The sequence below is a fragment of the Talpa europaea genome (assembly GCF_964194135.1).
Source record: "Talpa europaea genome assembly, chromosome: 7".
Taxonomy (NCBI): domain Eukaryota; kingdom Metazoa; phylum Chordata; class Mammalia; order Eulipotyphla; family Talpidae; genus Talpa; species Talpa europaea.
Genome location: NC_140074.1, coordinates 9,607,419 through 9,630,665, shown reverse-complemented (window position 1 = coordinate 9,630,665; position 23,247 = coordinate 9,607,419). Strand labels below are relative to the sequence as shown.

Genomic DNA, 23,247 nt, shown 5'->3' with positions numbered 1-23,247 from the left:
GCCCAGACGTCCAAAAACGTCATCACCTTGTCCAACACCATCTCTGCTATGTCTCCGCATAGTAGATGCTGGATGGCAGGTGGGACTAGGGCCTCCCCTCCCCATCCTGATTTTCTCTTTCCTCTCCCTAAAATGGCTAGTGTCTTTCCCAGTCCAATGAGCCCTGTCCTTCTTGATCTCTAAACCAAAGGGGGGGCCTTTGTCCCCACCCCACTTCCAGGCCCCACCTATCCCCCCACCTCTTGGTCTGGGCAGGCCTCCATTTCTGCCCTATTGGGCCCCTCAGGGTTGGTCAGTGTCTCTTCTCTCTCTGAATTAACTTGACATAACCAGACAGATGGAAATGATAAAATTAGAACATAGCTCTCCTTTGGGGACATCCCACAAACACTGTAGAGTTTTCCAGACAAAAGCAACAGAGTGGATAACATTGGGGGGGTTGCCGGCTATTCAGAATTCAGAGATGGTTCCAAGGAAGTAGTAAATAAAGGCCAATGTGGGCAGAAAGAAAACCTGTAAATGTGAAGGCTGTTGGCATCGCACAATTCAGCTCGGCCTTTTGCTATTGGAATCAGCTGAAGTTGAAGACGACTCCGTCTAAGTGGAAAATTCAGGCCGTTGTTTTCACTCTGATTCCCAGCTTCGGGGAGTCTGCCTTCCGAGAGGGGGACTCTCTGTGGTGCTCCTGGCGGGTTTGAGTCTCAGCAGAAGAGGGGAAGGCCAGGCCCGGGGGCCCGGCTGGCTTCGGGCAGGATGGCGGACGAGGGGCGAAGGTGGAGCGGGTGGATCCCTGGAGGTGGCTCGGACACTGGATTTCAGCGGCTGAGGGGCAGCTGTGGGGCGCCCGCGGGCGGATGCGGAAGAGCCGGCAGCGTTAGTACTGAAAAAGGATGACCTGCAACAGGAGGGCGGGGAGGTGACTGAGTTGGGGTGCTGCCCCATCAGGCAGCCCCTCAAAGTCCTCAAAGCCATGGAAAACGAGGGTGGCTCAGAGTCCAGACCTGAGTTCAAATCCCAGCTCTGCCACTTATGTGCCACAGGCAACTTCATCCCTAGAGCCCGTTTCCTTAGCTGAAAAAAAGGGGCGATGAAACCTCTTCCTAAAAATGGGGAGGCTGAGTGAGATGCTGGCCCTGGCCACAGAGCCTCCAGTCACGCCACGCAGGAGGCGTCCACTGTGCAGGTTCGGAGTCTCAGAGGGTACAGATCACAGAGCTGGGAAGTGGTGGGCCTGCTGGACCCAGGCCTGGCTGCAGAGCCAGGTGTCGTTATCGCAACGCCTCCGCAGTCCAGGGCCACCACGACAGCAGTGCCCTGGGGGCCTAGACACCAGGCCACGGGCCCGGAACTTCAACTGCCCCAAGTCTTCACAAAGCCCAGGCAGGAGGCTCATACGTGTCAGGTCTGACACACCATGAACCATCAGACTGTCTGCCCCTTCCCCTCTCCCCTTCCAACTAGCATGCCCAGCTGAGCTCTCATTGCAGCCGCCATGCCAGTCCCCTGAGGCCCAGGTCAAGGCTGACCGGCTGTCTGGTCAATGAGATGTGCCTTTTCCTAGTAAAGTGTCAGGAGGATGCTTCACGGGGTGCCGGGACATCAAGTGGGTACAGCCCTATGGCTGTTCTGTTTCCAGATCAGAATGTCCCTTGCCCAGATTGGAGCCCATGAGGAAAGCCGCGACGACTATCTCTGTGACGGTAATAAGAATAACCAGCCCGCACAGGCACCTTCTGCGACCAGGCCCTGAGCTGGGCAACTTGCAGATGTTACTGCATTTACTCTCAGTGGTGGGAACTATTATGATGCCCATTTTGCTGATGCAAGTGCTGAGCTCAGAGAAGCTAATTGTGTTCCCAGGACTCACCGTGAGCAGGGGCAGAGCTGGGACTCAGAGTTGGCCTGACTCCAGAGTGCCCACAGCCTGGCCTCTCCCTTCTTCAGGCATGTTCTCCCAGACCTGGGGATGCCCAGCTTTGGGCTCTTAAGAATAACACTCTCAAGAGGGAAGGGCTTCAGTCTCTCCTCATCAGTGAGCACCTGGCCCTGATTTCTGCCTTCCAAGCTCTGAAAGCATGGGGTTAGGAGACAAAGACAGGAAGAAATGTGGTTCTGGAGACTACAGGCGCATGTGGCCAAACTATGATGGGGTGGAAGGCGAGGGTGCTGCCCCGAATGCTAAGAGCCGTTCTCTTGGCCAGGCCAGGCTGATCTTGATGAGGGGGCTCAGGGCCCACCCCAGAGCACGAGGCTCCCCATAGCTAGGCTGGCTCAGGCTTGGAGGAACGGGGAGAATGCCCATACAGGCCTGCGCTGACCACAGACAGCCCACTGGGCCCCAGGGACTTGGCCAGTTGTGGACAGAAAAGGTCCCCTTAGAGATGGCAGGAAGCCCTGGCAGTGGCAGTGGGAAGGAGGAAGGTCCTGAAGGAGGGAGAGAGACTTCTGCGGAGCTGCTGGATGTGAACTTAGAGACATGGCCCAACAAGAGAGAATTCTGGCTCAGTAGCAAAAGGCAGGGCCAGAAGTCTTCCATACCAACACTGCCTGGCCCGGCCGGCTCACCCTTCTCGCTGAGCCAGACACAACCGCAAGCTTAGCTGAGCATCTGGGAGACAAGGGCTCATCTCCAGGGGCTGCGCCCAGCCCTCGCAAGGCCCCAGGCTCCCTTCTGCCCTCCAGATAACGCCCACGGCCCCGCAGGGTTCAGTGGTCCCAGCCCATGCTTATTTGACATCTGTCAGCATCACCCATGTGCTGGGACTCGGCCACATGAAACACTCTAAGGTCCTTGCCCCCAGCTCCCCCCAGCTCTCCCCTCGCCTCCAAACATGCTCTTCTCTCCACATGGAATCCCTTCTCGTCCCTTGCTTCTCCCCTAGAGCTCATCACTCGCTTTTCCAGGTGCTCAAGGCTGCAGCCCTCCCTGCAGCGGTCCTGTCACCCTCGGGGGTGGCCGCTCGCCTACTGTTCTCAGCTACATGGTCCTTGAGGGCAGGACCGTGCCAACTGCCATGCAGCCCCTGGGCCAGGGGCAACCCTCGGCTGGACCCACCCATGCCCATGGTGAGAGCCCTGGCCTCACTGCTCGGTCTGAGCCTCGGCTTCTGCAGGTGTGAGGCAGAGTCCTCACAGTCCTCCTCCCAGGGAAGGTGTGAGGGGGGAGGCCAGAGAGGGCACCATGGGAACTATAAAGTGCTGCACAGAATGAAGTGAGTACTGAACTGTGCAGGCTTCAGCATCTAGCAGACTTGCTGCCGCCCCGGACAAGTCATGTCCTTCTGAGCCTCAGCTAGCTTCCTTGTCTTTCCCAGAAGGAAGCGATCCTTACGCCCATGCAGGGTTTGGAAGGTGTCAGACAGGGTGCGTAAAGCACCTGCTATGAACAGGGCAGTTGCTCAACCCACACCTGCTCTCACTGTGAGGCTGCACGCGTCCCAGGGCGTGCTCGCCCACCCCGGGGTTCCACAGGACGCTGCGTTGAGTGCTATCATTTACTCACAAACGCATCTGTTCCGCTAGGGCCGGCACCCCTGCACGATAGGCTTTCCCACTGAGCCCAGCACACAGTAGGTGTGCAACAGGAAGTGCAGTAAGAGGGGCTGTCCTGGAGCCCCTGCCCCTGGCTGCCCACCAGAATCCCACGGACTGGGCATTACTCGCCCAGAAACCAGGCCCCACCCCTGGCCTCCTGCCAGCTCTTGATGGAGAGGCTCTGGATCTTCACACGCCCCCCGCCCACCCCGTGATTCTGAAGCATACCAAGACCCCCGCTCTATCAGACTGGATGGCACCCGAGGACGCGTCCAGCCCCAAGGCCCTGGCCTTCTCTTCATGGCCCACACCCCTGCTGGGCCTACCTGAGGACCTCTCTACAGTGATGCCTCTGAAGGAGCTCTCCAGACCCCGGGACAAAGTCGGGACTCCTCTACCTGGCAGCCCGAGCCCATCTCTCACTGCTTTTGCCCCCAAGCCTGTGTGTGTGCCTGTCATGTTAAATGGCCCAGGATCCTGGAGAGCCACGGCGGCCTGTGCCGTCCCCCTGGACTCTCCTCACGGGCACGGACCAAGCTGTCCTCATCTCTGTGCTCCTGGAAACTGACTCGGGGCTGCGGACACGTGAGTCGGAACAGCAGATGTGGGCTGATAAAGGATTAAGTGAATGAATAGATGCACAGCTGCTCCTTCAGCCCATGTGCCCTGGCGCTACCTGGACCTCAATTTCCCTATTTCTAAAATGAGAGGCTGTCTTAGAGCCCTGGCTTTCAAGGTTAATGAAGAGGTGGCTTGGAGCTGAGAGGGAGGTGGGGGCTACTCCCCTGCAGCCCCCCCCCCCCGACCCCGCAGCAACTGCATCCTCTTTCAACCGCGTTATGAGTTGTAGAAAGACTGAGGAGAGGGTCCCAGTGCCGGGAAACAGCTTCCCAGCCTGGAGGGGTGAGGCCGAGGCCCCTTCTGGACATTCGGTCCTAATGCTTTAGACAGCTGGAGGCCAGGACTCACAAAGGAGACCAAGGCCATCTGTGACCTGCTACCCTGGCCCCCGCCCCCAGCTGCAGACTCGCTTCCAACAGACAGAAATGGAAAGGCGTGAGAGCGAGGGGGCCGAGGAAGCACACGATGGGCACAAAATAACTCGATTCACCAATCTGAGCAAGAGACCACCACCACCCCCTATTGGGGCTGCAAAGAGGCCTTTGGCATCACCCGGCAGCAGAATGTGGGGCCGCCGGAGAGACTGCCCAGGAGTGCAGTGGGGCTCGAGTGTGCTGGGCAGAGAGGCTCTGCTCCGACGGGGCCTGGCGCTGCTCGCGATGAGGAGCACTAGCACCCACGCCCAGCACAATGGCCCCGACCCGCCCACAGCCCTCCTGGCTGCGTTTACCTTCTCGCCCCGATTGGAGAGCGGCCCATCCATGTCGGCTTTGAGGTGGACGGGGGGCGCGGTGTAAGGCAGCCGGCAGTGCACCTGCCCGCACTGTACCTGACCTGCGGACGAGAGGATGCCTTGGAGCCCACGCCTCGGTCTCACCAGGACCCCACCTGCCCCGTGAAACCCTGCGACCACCTCTGCCACCGACCAGAGGGGTGGCCCCGGACAGAACTTCCACAGGGCTGGCGATGGTGTCACTGCCAGTCTTCGCAGAGTTCTGACACCGTCCAGCTCTCTGATAAACAAACCCTCATAAACGCATCCGGGCTGCCCATCTCCTACAAGCAAGGCTTTAGCCCCCTTCACCTTGGCTCCCGGGTCTCACCGAGGCTTTACGCCCACACCTTCAAGGGCTCTGCACTGGGTGCCAGCATGCTTGGGTTGCTCGCCCTGCCCGTGCCGAGTACACGGCAACCACACCAGTAGCCAGCCCGCCCTCCCGGCCTGCTGCCCAGCTTCATTTTCCCTCCTTGGCACTTCCCACCACCTGGCTCAGGGTGTATTTTTATGGCTTACTGAGATTGCCTGTCTTTGCCAACGAGAAGGCAAGATCCCGGGAGAGCAGGGATTTTTCTGTTTTCTAGACTGGAGATCTGTGGGGCTTTCCAGTGGCTAGAATGAGGCATGGCATCGAGCAGGTGTGCTCTGGGCCTGTTCGACAAATCTCCTATCCTTTCCCAACATCTAAAACTGCTGGACAAGGTCCCCTTTGTGTCTGACCCAAATCTCTCATGTTGCAGCCTCTTTACCACTGTCGTGGAAAAGACCACGGCCCTTCTCTCCCCCCTACACTTCCTCTCTCTGGTGACAGAGGGGCTTATAATTGATACATAACTTGGACAAGTGTCGTTCTGAGTTACAGCCCCTTCATTTGCAGAATAATAGCAGCTGTATGAGTTTTTTTATTAGATGACAATTTTTTATTAACCCATTTACACTTACTTTGGTTGATTTTTATTATATTTATTGCTCTAATGTTGAATTACACCACGGTGTACGGCTCAGGGCTATAGGTTTACCCTCAACAATTGCATGTTATTTCACCACACCCACCACCAAAGCCCCAGTAATCTGCCATCAGACCCATTGGGGGTTCTTCACCTGGGGTGCCTCCCGGGGTTCAGGAACGGCCTAAGATTACACAGAAAGCTATGTGTGTCTGTGCATTTTCCTGGGGTCTGGTTCCAAAAGTTCCTTATCAAAATCCAAACTCTAAGGTTCCAGACAACTCAGGATCCAGTGACATAAGTAAACAGCGAAGCAAAAAAAATTTCTTTCTGGTTCTAAAATTTTCATCAACTTCCCAGCTCAAAGGCTTCGAAAAAAGCAAGACCCCCTCACTTTACTGCAAATCCTAACCCTCAGGCGACCTCAGTCTCAGCAGGATATGACAGGTCCAATTGCTCTCCTGCCCCAAGCTGGTCCACCTCAAGGGGGAAGAGCAAAGGGCCCCTCAGTCGCTAGTCTAGCCCTCAAAGATAGACCTGGGCGTGGTCAACCTAGTATGTAGGCAGAGTCCTGGCATGACCCTGGAGACCATGGCCTCCCTCCCACTGGGCTCAGCCAGATCCAGCCCAACTTCACAGCAAGTGCGAGCTGGTTTCCAGACCCCTGCTACCAAGAGAGGCCTGGCCCCTGTAGCCTCTAGCAGATAAACTAGATGTTTAATGGGCTCTTTGCAGCCTGAACACAAGCCACTGTTCAGTGAGGAAAGGGAGAAAAAGTCCCTCCTACTGAGCAGATAGCTCAGAAACAGAATAGTACAGAGACGTGGCCTCCAACTGGCAGCGAGGCAGGACTCTGCTGTCCCAGCACAGGCAAACAGCACCAGCCCCACCACACACAGCAGCTACGACCGACCCAGAACTGACCAAACGCTGGAGACTCGAAGCCAATGACCTCCCCTGACACTCGCAACACTGCCCTGAGATAGGTATTCGGATGGTCTTCCTTTCACAGAGGAGGAAGCTAGTCCAACATCACACCGCCAGTGAGCGGCAGAAATGGGGCTTAAAGACTGACGGTCTTGATCATTAAGGAATGCTGCTCACGCTCACTTACTGTGCTCCACGGCACGGTGGCCTCTGGTGTTTAGAAACACAATTTGCACGATGACACCCAGCAGGAGCTCAGTAAGCCACAGCTCTCTCTGACCTCCCTTCTCTCCCTTTTACTTGGAGCAGGAGAAGGAAGGATTTGAGTTTGTGAGTAAGGAGTGGCCAATTCTACTTTCCTAGTCACGCCCAGTCTTGAGGAAACAATCAAAGGAGAAAATCAACTCAAAGAGGGAAAAATCTGTGACAAGCACCTGCTCAATAGCAGAGTCACTGAATGCTCATCCCCCAGAAATGCACAAAGCCACTTCCTCTCTCCTCCAGGTTCCTGCTCAAAGGTCACACCAGGAAGACCCACATTCCACACACCCCCCAGGGTGCTGGGTGCCCACTGACATGCCAGCCTCCCTCCTTGATCAGTTTATTGTCTCCCCACCCATCTCCTGGACTGTGGCCCGTGGAGCACACACGCTTGGTCTACTGTCTTCTCTGTCGCATCTGAGTGCTTAGGACACAGGCCACGCAGAACGTATTTACCGAATACATGCATGGAATCGCCAACCCTGGGAGCTAGGCACTACGAACATCCCAGTTTACAGATCAGGAAACTGAAGTTCAAGTAGATCAGGTGGTTTGCCCAGGGCCTTTCAGCCCTGGCTACACGGTCACCCTGACCTGTGAAACTAACCCATCCTCACCAGGAGGCTTCTCCCGCCAAGGCCTGCCCACATGTGCGGCCAGCGCCGCCTGCCATTCTTATGTCACTGTCCCTACTCCTACAGCTCAGCACCTGCTCCCCATCCTTGGGTCTCAGCCTGTCGCCTCCCCCACCGGGACGCGGGCTCTACCAGGACAAGACCGTGTCCATCTTGCTGTCTCCCTAGTCCCCCGGCCGGGGCGGAGGTGGGTGCCTGGAAAGCACGTCTGGACGGGCCCTGCAGCTGGCCTGCGCCAAGGGACCGTGGTTCGAGGGACAAGGAGCGTCCACGCCCTCCTCCCCAGCCCGCCGCCCACCCCTGCCCCCCCCAGGGCCGGGGGGCCGGGGGTCCTCGCGGTCACTTACTCTCGATGTAGCCGTGCAGGGTGACCATGCGCGCCCGCTCGGGGCTGCTGAACGGGGAGTAGTGGATGTCGTCGGAGAGGGCTGAGGGCAGGCGGGACGGCGGCGCCCCGGAGGGCGGCACGGGGTGCTGCGGCGTGTGCTTTTTATGGCGCGCCCGGCAGTTTTGAAACCACACCTGGAACGACAGCCTCGGAGCTCAGCCGCGCGGGGCGGGTGGACGCGCCGCGGGGGCCGGACTCAGGAGGAGCCGCCGCCGCGTCGCAGCCGGGCAGCCGCGGCCACGTGGGCCGGACCCGGGCGCCGCCCCCTCGAGGCCCCGCCCCGCCCCGCGGCCCCGCCCCCCGCGGCGCTCCCGTCGCACCTGGATGACTCTCCGGCTGAGGCCCGTCATGTCCGCGAGCTTCTGCAGGGTCTGCGCGTCGGGGTTGTTGTCCTGCGCGAACTGCGCCTGCATCACCTGCCCGCGCCGGGAGGGGCGTGAGGCCCCGCGCCGGGGTCGCCGGGACCCGGGTCCAATCAGACGCGCCGGCGCGGAGGCCACGCCCACACGGCTGCAGCCCCGCCCCTCCTCCCGCGGGACCGGCGGAGGGGCGGGGCCAAGAGGGCCCAGAGCCCCGCCCACCCCCGAGGCCCCGCCCCCGCCCGGCCCCGCGCCGCCCGCCAGGTACCTGCAGCTGCTCGGCGGTGAAGGACGTCCGCGCGCGCTTGGCGGGCTTGGGCTGGCTGTCCTGCTCCGAGGGCACCGCCCCCTCCAGCGTGAGGCCGTTCCCTGGGGGCGACAGAAGCGGCTGACCACGCGTCCCCATCTCTTCTAGTGGCTGCCTGGAAAGGCCGGGGGTGGGGGGAGCTGGTCCCTGGAAGGGTCAGGAGCGCAGTTGGCTGGAAGCGGGGATCCCCCGGTCCTAGTCCCCGAGCTCGGTCTTTGGGGAGGGGCTTTTGTTTCTGAGAGTCTGCTCAGAGGCGGACTTCTCCCTGTACTCACATCCCCGAGGACGGAGGACATTATCCTCGCTTCGTGGCAGAGGAAAGAGAAGTTCAGAGAACTCCAGGGCACCTCGACCTCACGCTGACCAAGGCCAGGGCTCCCAACAGGGCTCCCCGCTGCTGACAGCTGAATCTCGGGGAGCAAAGGCTGGCGTCGCTGAGAAGCCAGCAGTTTCCAGAACCCGGAGCCCAACGTTGTAAAGGGGTGGGACGGACAAGTCTGGAAGGATCTGCATTAAGGTTGTCAGCTAGGGTTACCCGGGAGGGAGAGGATGCTGGAGGCTGTATCTTCAATATTTCTCTAACTTTTGAGATTTTTTACAATAATCCTAAGTCCCTTTATTTCTCTCAGGTTTAATTTTGTTAACTGTTGGATAGTTAGTTTCCATTTCTATTTCTTTTGCCAACATACAATTCCATTTCCATTTTAGTTTTTTAAGATCTCATTTTTTCAGAATACAAAAGTAATACCTGCTTCTACTCAAAAGCTCAGAAAATTCAGATGAGCACAATGAAGAAACTAAAAATCATCAGTACTCCACCACTGCTCACCATTTATTGTTATTTTTAAATAGGAAAAAAAACAACCCAACACATCTACACTATACATATACACCAAAATATAGAGAGGTGGTGGCATTTGGAGTGACCTTTATTTTCTTCTATTTTCTTTCTTTCTTTTTCTTAATTACCGTGTCTCATTTTCCTGTGATAAACGTGTGTGTTTAAGTTTCAAAAGTATAAACGTGATCAAAACTGAGGGCTGATCTGTAACGGAGATCAGAGGCTGAGCCATCAAGTTCTGTACATGGTAGGAATCTGGGGTTGGGTGTCACTGCGAAAGCTATTGGGTGGTCCTGGTTGATCCAACTGAGAAGGAGCCTGGGTTCACTGACCCCCCAAAGTGTGGGGAGCCCTGCCTCCTGGGTCTCCATCCCAAGTGCCACTACTGGCTTGCCCCCACTGCAGAAATCTCCATAGCACCCCTGCTTCACTTGCTCCCTACCTAGGCACACCCTTGGGGTCTTGGGGCCCCAGGGGTGGGGCTGGCACTTTATGGTGTTAGTGGCTCTAGAAGAACAGAGAGGAAAAGGACTGGAGTGCCTGTTTTCTTCAATGGGAAAATGAAACTCAAAAAGACAGCTACATCCCAGCAGCTTCCCGCTCAGGGAGCTCTGATTTAAATACTCTGGAGCTTGGCAATAGGGTGGTAGGGCATGGTGGCTATGAGCCTGGGCTCTGGAGTCAGGCAGTCCAGACCGACTAGTCTAACCTTTGGCAAGTCACATACTGAAGATGACCTCTGCCTCATCTCTAACATGGGGAGACACCATCTACCCCAGTGGGTTGTTGTAAGGATCACATAAAACAATCCATGTTACAGAAAGGTAGCAGCTTCCACAGGCCTGGACAAGAAAATTACGGAAAGGGGCCCAGCCTTGGGTTGTATTCCAGCCTCCATTCTTCCCATCCAGCCCCCAAACCACGTGTGCCCTCACACTCCCTAGAAGACCAGGACCCTGGGCTCATATGTCTTGTGGGATCACAAGAGGAGTTTTGAGGATCATCCTAACCCAACATCCATCTTGCACAGATAGGGAAACTGAGGCCATAGAGGAAAAACTGAGGCCATAGAGGCTGGCCATGCCGAAATAGCTGGGGTCTCCAGACCCAAAGGCCAGGATGACACCCCACCCCCATACTTCTGGCTTGGAGCTGCTGGGGTGGGATTTGGGAGAACAGGGTCACAGCATCCCCCCAAGACTGGCCCAAGCCTGATTCCAAGGAGCAGGGGCTGATGAGCCCCCCAGACCAACAGGAGGGGTAGGCCGCTGAATCATCCCTGCAGCTTAGTCCTGGATTTACAACACCTGGGCTCCTCTATCTTTGAGAGGTCTTATTAGCCCCGTTTTCTACAGACGGGGAAACCGTTTCCAGGGACCAGCAGTGACTTCCCAAGCAAAAGGCAGAGCCAGAAGGGCTTGCTCCTTGCTGGCGGCCGGCCGGCGGCTCCACTCCCACACTGTCTCCAGGTGATAAGGCACTGGGGGCAGGGACGCTTGGGAGAGGGCTGGGGGCAGGGGTGCTGGCTGGGTGCTGGGCGGGGAGGGTTGGTACCGTTCTCTGCGGCCCTCTTGAGGTTCTCGATCATGGTGTCATAGTGGATGCGGCACAACACCTTCTCCTCCACCAGGCCAAACTCCTCGCCCGTGGACAGCTGGCGCTTGCAGGAGAAGCAGGCGAAGCAGGCCAGATGGTAGGCATTGCCGCGCGCCCGCCGAACCCAGTCACTGGCGTAGATCTGTCGGCCGCAGCGCGCGCACTTGGTCCCAAATCGGCTAGAGAGCGTGGGCAGGGAAGAGGGTGGCAAATTTAAATAAGCTCCTTCTCCCTGCCTCCAAGCCCCGGTGGGCTGCCAGGACCCACAAGCTCTCTCTCTCTCTCTCTCTCTCTCTCTCTTTCTAATTTCCCTTTGCCCAGATTCACACCCCTCTCCCCCAATCAAGTGCCCACCTAGAAGGGGAGGTGGCAAGTGGTTTTTCTTTTCTTCTTGATGCTTTTCTGAGATTTCTAATTTTTCTGCAACGATCGCTCATATTTATATGTAACATTGGTCTGCTTATTAATATGTGTTGGGGAAAACAATAACAGACAAATGGTTTAGCACTTATCATGTGGCCGGCAAGATTCCAATGTTTTTTGTTGATTATCCCAAATAATCTCCATTTTGCAGATAAGGAAAATGGAGATCAGAGAGGTAAGGTAACTTGCACAAGGTCACACAGCTTGCAAGGACAGAAACCGGAGCCAGTCTGACTGCCGAGCCCGGTAAACTGTACCACAGCAGAAAAGAGGCTCCGAATTTCTTGGAATCACGGATATGCACTTACTAGTTTTGTGATTCTGGCAAATTGTTTAACTCTGAGTCTTTTCCTTGCCTTCAGCAGAATGAGATAACAACAACAATAACTACACAGATGGGTTAAGTGCTTTGCAGTCTTTAGAGCACACAGCTAGTTCCAGACTCTGGAGCCGCATGATATTCAAGCAGCAAATGTTAAAAAGATTTTTTTTTTAAAGGACCCCCTATCAACTGCTCCCTTCCCCTTAATCTTTCCTCTCTTCCCCACTTCCCTCCCTTTTAGTGGCCCGGCTATTGGGGTGCCACCCCCAGAGGCCCTCCCCCTGTCCAGAAGTCAGCCCAAGCCTGACCCCTGAGCACCGAAGGTGAAGGTGTGTTCTTTAAGTGAGGGAACCCTGAGCCCAATCCTCCGAGCCTCGGTTTCCTCTGGTGCACACCCTATTTCTGGGACTGGGGCCATGCCTCAAGCAATACCTCAAACTTAGAACCCAAATCATACACACCGCCCCCTCCTCGCTCAGTCCCACAGCCAAGCACTCACCAGGTGCTGTGTGTCCCTTTCCTAAGTTCCCGGGGGTCCATCTCCTGCTCTCCAGGGTCAAGGCTGCCCTTCCAGGCCAGGCTCCAAGCGCACACCCCTCACCCCTCACTGCCAGCCTCCCCCTGGTCTTCCTGTGCCCACCACCGGCTCTGCCACCAGCACCACTGGCAGAGTTTGCCGCACGCACATTACTCCTGCTCTTGCCCCGCTTAAAATCCTGCGCTGGCTCCATTCTACTGCCACCATCTGATCCACGATCCTTGGAGTTTACAAAATCCAACGGAACACACCCTCTCAGACGCATCTCCTTCCCAGCCTTCCTTAAGCTCCTCCACCACCTACCCAAGCAAGAGCCCCGGTCAGCCGGAGGGGAAGGTCAGTCCCAGCTGTTCGTGCCTGCACCCCCGCAGCACTTTCCCACTCACGGCGTTTGCACTGGCGGTTGCCACTCCCATGCCCCCTCCCTGGTGTCCCTGGCCCCCAGCACCGCCCTCTCTGCATTGATCACATTGGTTTGGTAAAGGCAGATTTCTTGGTGCGCCCTTCCACGTCTCAGATTCCTGGGAGAGGACCAAGAAGATTGGCCTCTGTGTGGCCAGGGCCAGCGCACTTGCATCCCTACCCCAGGAGCCTGCAGAACTGTCTGTCAGTGTGTGCAGGAACCTTCCTGGCCAGCGTGCTGGTTACAGTCCCGCCTGCCTTGGGAAATGCAAGCAACTGCTGCTTGAGCAGCCCCAGCTCCCAGACGTACCGCCAGCCACTCTTAGACTAGGAGCTAAAGGGCACCCTGTCTCTGGCAGTCAGGGTGTGTGTCTTAGCCAGGCCAACCACCCTCCTAAACAGAAGCATTCCCGACCTGGGATACTTGGCTTCCTCAGGGAAGAGTCTTAGATAGTCGGTGCTTGCGTTTGCAATCCCTCAGTAAAGGGGACAGGAAATCACTTTGGCCACCCCAGCCCACTCCAACCCTGGTGCACCCTGGGTTCTGCCCCCCACCCCAAGAGTAGTATCCAGATTGGGGGGTCCTTTCTGGCCTCCAGGAGGAAGAAGTGACCGCCTAGTACAGTGACCTGCAACCCCTTCATTTCACCCCTCATGTTGGGCTTCGTGTACCCACTTTGCACAAGTGGAATCAGAGGTTCAGAGTGGGCAAGTCACGTGCACAGGACCACACAGAGGGTGGGTTCAGAGTTGAGGTCCCCTCCCAGGCACAGAAAGACCTAGAACCTGCAGAAGCAGCCGCACATAAATGAGTAGAACTGAGTCCTGGTTGCATGCACAGGAAAGGAGCTTGGTCTGACCCAGTCCCGTTCACACTTGGGGCCCTGGGTTCTGGAAAACCCCACACAGATCTGAGATCCAGACTCTCCCGAAGGTGGGAAGTGGTTATCAAGGAGTCAAGTGCCCGGGAGGGGAAGGTCCTGGCCTTCAACAACCCATGTGACAGGGCTGCGGGTCTGGTCTGTGGTCTCCACAGCAAGGTCTGTGCAGCACCAGAGGGTAGTCCGGGTCCTGAGTCCTCAAGTGCTTGGCTCTGCGGGATTCCTTTTTGTGTGTGTGTGCCAGGGAGACACCCAAGACTCCCACGCACCCCTGATCTCACCCCACGAGTCCCTGACACCCGGCTACGTTCTTCTGAGCCTAGGCTGGCCGCTCACAGTGCTCCATTCTCTCGCTCCGAGGAGGGCGCCACCAGTCACCTCTCAGGAACTTCATACCCTCCGCAGGCCACCCCAAATGTCAGGGTTTGTCCCCAGCCCTAGGATCTCCCTGTGCTCGCCACAGTTCAACCCAGTCAACGGAAACCGTCCTCTTGCTGATCTTTGGGTGAACGGTGGTCTGGAGGGGCGTCATTAGGCAGTCTTGAAAGCAGTTTGGCTGCAGCAGAAACTTGTCTCTTGCTCAAGCCAGGGGTGAGTGGCACAAACAAGGGTCACAAGGGGGTTTATAGATCGAGGCTCCGATAAACCAACAATCCTTCCCAGGCGGGCTGCAAAGCCAGAGCCGCCGATTCCAGATTCCGGAAGCAACGAAATCGGCAGCAAAAACAACGAAACTTCCAGAAAGGGGAGTTCGAGAGCTGCAAAGGCAGCGCCAAAGGGATTAGGGGGCGTCACAATCCCCACCCCAAGCTTAGGTGCTCCTCTCCTCGGACTCTGGGGGCAAAGGTGCTTTGGGGGTGCAGAGGTGTGAGGCAGAGACCCCTGCTTCTGGACAAGAAGAACCGGCGGGGCTGGGCTGGGCGCTGCACACCTCCTTGCGCTGCCTCCCCGGGAAAGGAGCAGGAGTGTCCCGCGCCCAGGCTGTGCGGGAGGAGCCGCGCGCCAGGGACCAGTGGGCGCACCTGCCTGGCCTCCAGCCCTGGATCCCGGGGAGTCATCTCACGTTGGAAGAATGAATCGCAACGGAAGAGCCCATCGGAGTTTCATTATAATCCCTACCCCGTTATGCAGCCCCCCTTTCTGTATGAGGAAACGGACATTGGGGCTGGGAAGGCCAGCAGTTAGGGAACGAGCGAGCTGGTGCCGAAACTCAAACCAGAGCTCACTTAGATTCTGAGTTCAGGGCACTCTCGGGGGGCACTGGAGGCGGAGCCTTCTCAGCCAGCTGTTCCTCTCTAGGCAAAACCTTAGGGGAAGTCAGAAAAAAAACAGAACCAGCAATTAAGAGGTTAAAACGCCCTGCCTCGGAGGTCCCGGTCGAGGCCCCTCCCCCTGAAACCCGCTCTCAGCTCCCCCAACATCTGTCCCCCAACAGCTGGCGGTTGCTGGGCCGTGTTCTGCCGCGGTGGGGGGCCCGCTTCCTAGCTCTGAGGGTCCCCTAGGACTCTCACTCTTGGGGGGGGGGTGTTTCTCCCCACTTAGGTCAGAGCTTTTGCTCAAGGGTAGAGGAGAGAAAGCTGAAGGTTTGCCTTAACCAGCAGGGCACAAAAACCTCAAGGGTCCTTGGCCCAGCCCTGGGCACTCTCTGAACCCCAAGCACCATCAAGAGGAGAGGTAGTTAACTCTTTACTCCCCACCCCCCTGGTCAAAAGGCCAAGGGCCAAGGTGGCCTGATCTTGGCAAAGTGGCTCAAGTCTTGGGCCTATGAGAAGGTTACCCCTGCCCTAGCACTCCCAGGGCCCGCACAGGACTGCTCCCTATGTGAAGGCAACCAGTGTGGGCAGGGAGTCCGGGGCCAGCAGAGCCTGCTTTTGCCAGCTCCAGACCCCACCCTGCACTGAGGGGCTCTGACAATCTGGCTGTCAAGGAGCCAGGCCCGGGCTGCAAGCTTCCCCTTCTAGAATCCTCAGTTTCCCCTTCTATAATGTGGGTGTTCTGCAAGTAGTACATGTGCAGGGTGGATCTGAGGATTAAATGAATGAAGCAAGGAAAGAGTTAACACAGTTCTGCTGACAGGGGGCCTCACCCTAGCCAGCCCCTCTTGCAAACAAACTCTGTCTCTTTCTCTGTCTCTCCTCTTTTCTCTGTCTCTCTCTCTGTCTCTCTCTCTATCTCTCTCACTCCCCCCTCCCTTCCTCCCCGATCTGGCCCTGGGCTTGTCACTTCCCCCTCTCCTGGGACACAGCCTTCCCAACTATGTGCTGGACATGGTGCTTCAGGAGAGCAAGGGAGCCAGCAGGCCCTGCAGACCAGCCCATGCCCCCCGGGGGTGGTTGGTGGGTGGGAGGAAATTACCTGTGGTTGTGGTTGCTGAGGGCAGTGGAGACATGAACTGGAGATATGCCCCCAAAAGGAATGCCGCTCCCCACACCCCTCCCCAGGACTTTTCTCCACTTCTTGGAAGAAAACGGAAAGAAAAGTGGTCTTAACAGAAAAGTGAGGGAGTTAAAAGCAGCCTCATATTTCCCTGGTGGTGATAATTTTTTTCTGCTCGGACTCAGAGAGTGCGGGAAGTTGGGAATTTGGTGGAACGCATAATTGGAGGGAGAGTTGGAGAAACTGAGTCAGAGAGGTCCAGCAGCCTTTCAAAGGGCACACAGCTGGTGGAAGGCCAGCCCCTCCGACGATGCCAAGGAGCCAGGGGCAGCGCTAGACCTCTAGACTGTCCCCAGGCTCTGCATGGGACCTTCGCTGCAGGGAGCTCCCTGCCCAGGCTTCCCGAGGACACTGCCAGGGGACACTGAAGGGAGCCCCATGGGATGCTGTCCCAGAGGCGAGAGCTGGGGCATAGGAAGGAGGAGGAGAAACCCTTCCCTGGACCTGAGACCAGAGGCCCACAGACACCCCCTGGCAGCACCCAGCTCCCCTCCGTGAGAGCTAGCTCACTGCTTCCCACCCCCTCCCACCGGGTGATCTTGACTTCTCTTCCGGCAGAGAGTGCCAGTCCCTACGCCACCAGAGGCTCCACCCCAGGCCGCAGGAGACAGAGACCTAGAGACTCTCAGTGGCTGGCTCCTCCCTGGCCTCCCACACCGCCAGGAGAGCCCCTGACAGCAGCCCCCCTAGGACACAGTTGTCCCCATCTGGGCTTCACTGGTTTTTTTCTTTCCCTTTTTGTGGGTTTTATTATTTTTGTTACAGGTGGGGCTCCCTGCAGGGAGCCCTGGGTGGGGCGAGGGAGAGGGAGGGTGCTCAGAAGGGCCAGGATTCCTCCCTCATCTAGGGGAATGTGTGTTTTGACTCCCCTCATTTCCTACACCAAGAAAAAAAAAACCTCTTTTAGTTTTGCTTTGGGAGCTCTTGTCACTGGAAAAGGAGTAGTGCTAAGAACCTGCAGCTCAGAAATGACCCACCCAACCCTTTTGAAACTGCTGGAGGAAATGCCATCCGGGGGTCGTGCCTGGCATCCCTCTGCGGTGCCCGGTCAGTCCCCTGCTATTTCAGGAGCCTCTGCTGAGCCTTCCTTCCTCCACTGAACGCTTGGCTGCCCCGAGGGCAGAGAGATGCAGTGACTTGCCCAAGGTCACACAGTGATTCAGTGTTGGCCCAGCGGAGCCCGGTCTACTTTCGCCCACAAAGTTGTCCACCCAATGCAGTGAAGAGTGGAGACTCTGAACAGTGGAGTCAGAACCCAAGTTTTGCCTAATCCTTCCAGGTCTAGTAAAGCACAGCGTCCAGGTCCTGCCCGGCTTGAGAAGCATGTAGCTCACGGGTTTGTCAGGCCCATTGTCACCAAGATTGCCAGCAAGGGGGGGGGGCAGCCCTGCCTTACAGGAGATACCTTCCTACTGGTTTGTCCAGGCAGGAGCCCTGTCCCGCTAGCTGATGCGCCCAAGAAGCCCCTAATCAGCAGCTGGCTGGTTGTTAAAAACTGAAGTCGGGCCTAGAAGAGGGAGGTGGTGAGACAGGGTCTCTATCCTCCATTTCCTTCCCACAGTCAGAGGAGACAGTGGGGGGAGACGTCACATGCTGGTTACACAATGATAATCCCCTCTGACATCCACACGCCAGCAGTCCACATCCAGAAATCCACATTCACATCCCACCCTGGGTTGAGGCCTTAAGCAGGAATGCCCCCTCGGAGGAGAGGAGAGGGTGGGCGCGGGGAATGATGGGATTTCAGACTCCCTAGCCTCTCACCTCCTGGTCCCTGTCCAGATACAATCTTGTCCTGACCGCCTTGCGCGCGCGCGCACGGACACACAAAGTCCCAACGCTCACATGTAGACACACAGGCTCCCACATGAACTAAGAGACAAAAGCTTGTCATTAAGGGGCACACCGGCTGTCTGCACACCCCTGACCCAGCTGGGTGATGAATTCCCCCAGATCCAGACAACACAGAAACACGCACTCTCCTCGCACTCTCCTCGAAGGCTGAGTCCAGGCCCCCAGGTAACCTCCCCCCCATGCAGACCTTTTCACAACCATGCACAGCAGAAGTCACTTCTCCAACCCTGCCCACCCTGGCTCCTGAGGACCCCAGCCTAAGGCTGCAGGCGTCCCCCTAGACACGCGTCCTCTCATTTCTAATCCTGGGAGGCTCAGTGCCAGGGGCGGGGGGCCGGCATGGCCTTCCACCACATTCCTGACTCTCAGGGCATCTTTCTGAGTCTAGGGTCTTCCCAGGAAAATGAAGCCATGACCTTGCCCCAGGCGCGGATGGAAAGGATGTCTGTGGCGGGGGCAGAGCAGAGGTGCTTTCTCCACTTCCTGAGAAAGTCTTCGGGAACCAGACATCCCTCCCAGGAACCCATCCCACCCCATTCTCCTTAGACTTGGTAGACCTGGCTAACTTTGCCCGGTCAGGATCAAGCGGCATCCACTGTGCCTCTGACCTCGAAGTGACCTCCACACTGTGACCCAGTCAGGCCGGAGCCACGTGCTTAGGAGCTGGGGCGCTCTGGAGGGAGGGCCGCCCTGCTGCAGAGAGCTGCCTGACCCATGCTGGCTCTCCGAAGCGCCATTCAGGGTCCTGCCTGCCTGTCCCATCTCAGTGCCTGCCTCAGCTGCCCGGAGGGCCCAGACTCAGAGAGGATGAAGCTGGGCCCGGAATGACGACGGGGCTCGGCCTGGGCCGGAACAGGACCCCAGACCGCCAGGACCCTCGAGCGACACCAGTGTCTGAGCTGAGCCAGAGACGGAGTGAGACAGGGGATTGGCTCTGAGGCCAATGCCAAGTGAGTGCTTGGGGACAGACGAGCCCCGAGCTGGGAATGAAGCCTGGGTCGGAGCCAGGACAAGAACCTGGAGCGCAGCTCCCACAGCTTGGCCTGGGAGAGACGACGCAGAGTCAGGGCTGGGGTCAGAGCAGGGCTGGCACCAGAGCCTGAGCGCCCAGGAGATGCAGCCAAATCGCGGCTGGGATCCGAGTGGGGTGAGGCCAGGGCCCGGTTCGCCAACTCAACCGAGGCGCTTGAGGTCGGAACCGGAACCTGAGGTTCGGGCAGGACCCGAGACGGAGCAGGAGACGCGACCGAAAGCGACAGGGTGGCCGGAAACGGAGGCGGATCGCGGGCCGGGACCTGCGCCGGCCCCGCGCGCGGCCTGGAGCTCCTCGTCCGTGGCGCGGAGAGCCGGGGGTGCGCCCGGGACCACGCGCCGGAAAGGCGCCTCCTCGCGCGCCAGGGCCTGCCTGCGGCGACACTGCGGGCCGGGCGGCCGCAGCCTACCTGAAGTAGTCCATCTTGCAGAAGATTTCCTTGTTCTTGATGTAGCAGCTGTTCTGCTGCCTCAGCGACGTCCGGCACACGGAGCACTCCAGGCACCGCACGTGCCAGATGAGGTTGTTGACCTGGGGAGGGGGCGGAGGGGGGCGCGTTTCAGAGCCGGCCTCTCCTCGCGCGGGGGGGGGGGCCCCAGCCTCCCGGCCCCATTTGCAGACAGAGGCGCTGGCGCTCAGAAGGTGTGTGTGACTTTCCTACTTTTCTTCTGTAACACTGAGGCTCAGGGGGGTGGAAGAAAATAAACTCTTGCCATTTTCCAGACGGGAACGGGGGGGGGGCGCATAGAGAAGCTAAGACTTGCTCAAGCCGCGCGCCCATGCGGGGGCTCAGCCAGCATTCGGATACGTGGACCTGGCGCGGGTGTTGCCTCCCTGCAGACCTCTGGGCTGCACCCCACACCCCGCCAGCACGCACGCCACCCCCGGCCTGTCTCACCTTGAGCAGATACCGGTCCAGGATCTCCAGGCCGCAGCTGGAGCAGATGTTTTTGCCGGCCGACGGCACGGAGGAAGCAGCAGAGGGCGGTGAGCAGACCGAGGGTGTGCTAGGCGTGCACGGAGAGGCCCGACCCTCGTCCTTGTCCAGAGCGCCTGCCAGGGCCTCGGCGTCGGACTGAGCCTGCGGCGCGCGCGGGGGAGAGAAGAGCAGAGCAGAGCTGCGGTGGGCGCCGGGCCGGGTGCCTGCCTGGCGGATGCAAATCTGCGAACCCGGCGCACCCGTTGACAACGAAATCCCCGGAGACGCCGCGCCCTGGGCGAGAGGACTAGAATGACAGGGCCCGTTGGAGAGCAAGGGACGGCTCCGACTTTTCACCTGAGCGTCCTGGATGCTGGGAGCGGCCGAAGACCACATTCCCTGCCAGAAGACCCCAAAACTCAGAGAGGGGCGGCTCCCTCTGGGAGCCCCCCCCCAGCTCACGGACGTAGGTTTGGGGCCAGAGAGCCGGGCCAGGTCCCCAGGGCCGGGCCGCCAGGAGACCAGGGGCGCAAGGCAGGGCCGAGCGAACTCACCATGGCGGGCGGCGCGGTCCCTTCAAGGCAGCGGGTGGTCGCTTTGCAGCCGGACCCTGGCTGGGCCATCACCTGGGGGAGGGGAGGGAACAGAACGCAGACGGCGGCGGCTGCAGAACTGGCTCGGCGCAGCCTGAGCCCAGCGCCTCCCCGCGCCTGTTATATAAACCCGCGCGGAACAATGAGTCCTAACTTTGTAGTGGGCATTTAAAGCCCTTCCCCACAAAAGCGGTGTCTCTCTAATGAAGCAATTTGAATTTGGATTGGATTTTTTCCCTCTCTCTCCCCCTCTCCCTGCACTTAACCCGTGGCTCTTGAAGTAATCGCTTAGTTCCCTTGCAATCCAAGCCTCGGAGGGGGAAAAAAAACACGCGCACACACACAAACTACCTGCAATTAGAAATTGTCGTGAATGCCCAAGATAAGAGGTAGCCAGAGTGTCAATTCCAACTGTCAATCAGTGAGATCCATCAGGCCGCCCAAAGAATTGCAAATTTGATTTTTTAATGGTAGTAATTAAAAATCGAATTTTTTCTTCCTCCACCCGCCCCCCTTGCTCGCTTCCCTTCCCTTGCACAAAATGCAAAAAGGAGAAAAGAGAGAAAGAAAGAAAATAAAAAGGAGATGGGGGTGGGAGGGCGCTGGAGGAAAATAAAACCCCGAGCGCCGGGAGCATCAGCCCTGCCTGCCCCGCGCGCGCGGCGACCCCGACGCGGCGATGTGGACACGGAGCCGGGCGCCCTTCGGGGGCCGGCGTGAGGGAAACCCCGAGCAAAATGGGGGCGAAGTGGGGGGCGAAGTGGGGCCAGGAAGCGAGAACGGTCGTGCCCGAGGCGGCCCCGGCACCCCTGGGACCGGCCCCGCGCCGGGCTCCCCGCGCCGCGCCCGCACGCGCCCCGCGCCGCGCTCTATCAGCGCCTATTCAGGCGGACAATGCCCGCCGCGCGCCTCTTGATTCGCCTGTGTCTTTGCTAAATCGCTTTTTTGAGAAATTCCTCCAACATTTGCATAATGTGTTCCCGCTTTCCACGACCCCCCCGCGCGCCCGCGCGCGCTCCCACCCTCGCACACACACGCCCGCGGCGCCCCCCGCACCCTCCCCGCGCGGCCGCCGCCCCCCGGCCCGGCCCGGCCCGGCCCGGCCCGGCTGGGTCCCGGCCCCGGCCCCGGCCCCGGCCCGCGCGGATCCCGGCGCCCGCGCGCTCACCTGGTCGGCGGCGGGGCCGCCCTCGGCCGGCAGCCGGCAGCCCTCGGGCAGCGCCGGGGCGGCGCTCTCATGCTTCCAGTACATGGGCCGGGGCGCGGCGGGCGCGCAGCGCGGGGAGCCGCGCCGAGGGGGGCCACGGCCGCGGCGGGCGCACGGGCTGGAGCAGGAGCCGGAGCCGAGCGCAGGCGCCCGCCCGGCCGACCCGGGCCCGGTCCCCGTCCCAGTCCCCGTCCCCGCCCGCGGCTCGCGCGCAGCCCCGGCCTCCCTCGCTGCAGCCGCCGCCTCGCAAGAAGGTCCCGACAAACTTGGAGAGGCCCCCGCCCCCTCCTCCTCCCGCTCGCCCTCCTCTCCGCCCTCCTCCCGCGCCAGCTGCGGCGGCCGCCCTGCCGCTGGAGCCCCGCTCGGCTCGAGATGAGTCATGTGTGACCCGTCCCCTCCCCGCCGGGGGAGAGAACGCGCGGCGCGGAGCGACCCAGAGACGCGCGCGCAGAGACGGAGACACGCGGGGGCCCGGGCGGCTCGCCGAGGAGGCGCAGGGACGCGCCGGCAGGCAGGGGCGCGGCAGGCGCGGGTCCGCGCGGCCCTGGGCGCTGCCCCCCTTCAGGGGCACCCCGGGCCCTGGACTCCCCGGGCCCCCGCGCAGGTACCGGTGGTCACAGAGGTGGGCGCCATCGAAAAGCACACATGATACTCTCGCCGGCGGACTTCCGAACACGGGTGTCCCTCCTGGTGTAAATAATTACCTGTTTGCACCAGGCACAGGCACAAGGTAGCCACACATACTTCCACACACCTGCACAGGTACCGCTCTGCTCCATCACCAGAGTGCGGCAGCTCCTGGGGACCGCATGGGGTTAGAGTGGGGGGACGTATTCCTGGAAGGGGGAGGTTGTACCCCTGAATTCCCCTGGGAGGGATTGCTTGGGTCAGTCCCTCTTCCCCTCAGGATTTGCTGAGCCTTTCAGTTTAATGCCCATCTGGTCTTCTTGAGGGTCCGGCTGGTGGTGAGAGAGGTGGGGAAAGCAGGGAGGCCTAGACATTTAGACAGAAGACGCAGTCCCGGGACACACAGACACGAAACCCTCAACCTCAAAGACAGGCTTAGACGCACTGACACCCTACAACGTGTACACACAAGCGGACACTCGCGGCCTCGGTCCCTGTCTCCACCCACAAACTGAGCCTAGAGAGACACATGTAAATATACATCCTCTTGTAAAAACAAATATGCACGCTCAGACTTTGAGCCAGCCCTATAGACACCACGACACCCCACCTCCATCTCGCCACACATGCCATCATCTCCATAATTGCCCTCATTTACAAATGTAAACACCCCACACAACTGCTCTTACACTTGCTCACACAGCCACACTAGAGAACACGGACTCCCCCAGAGCTCCAGGCCCATGTAAAGCCTCATGTTCTCTCTCACACACCCACAGACATGCACACACATCCCTGCAGATGTCAAAATAACCATT

The 23,247-nt window shown here is 58.9% G+C and overlaps 1 protein-coding gene across 2 annotated transcripts; it reads right to left on the bottom strand.

Annotated features, from left to right (window-relative positions):
• Positions 1–815: 815 nt before the first annotated feature.
• LHX6 (LIM homeobox 6) lies at positions 816–21,847 on the bottom strand (the record flags this gene model as incomplete). Of its 2 annotated transcripts, XM_084236574.1 has the most annotated exons (10): positions 875–895; positions 4,886–4,989; positions 8,051–8,225; positions 8,412–8,507; positions 8,719–8,819; positions 11,153–11,373; positions 19,493–19,614; positions 19,982–20,164; positions 20,557–20,628; positions 21,764–21,847. In XM_084236574.1, 10 exons carry the CDS (start codon positions 21,845–21,847, stop codon positions 875–877), a joined length of 1,179 nt encoding a protein of 392 aa, XP_084092700.1. The 2 variants fall into 2 exon arrangements, with proteins under 2 accessions (XP_084092701.1, XP_084092700.1); XM_084236575.1 differs by lacking the exon at positions 4,886–4,989 and having other exon boundaries at positions 816–895.
• Between the last annotated feature and the right edge of the window lie 1,400 nt (positions 21,848–23,247).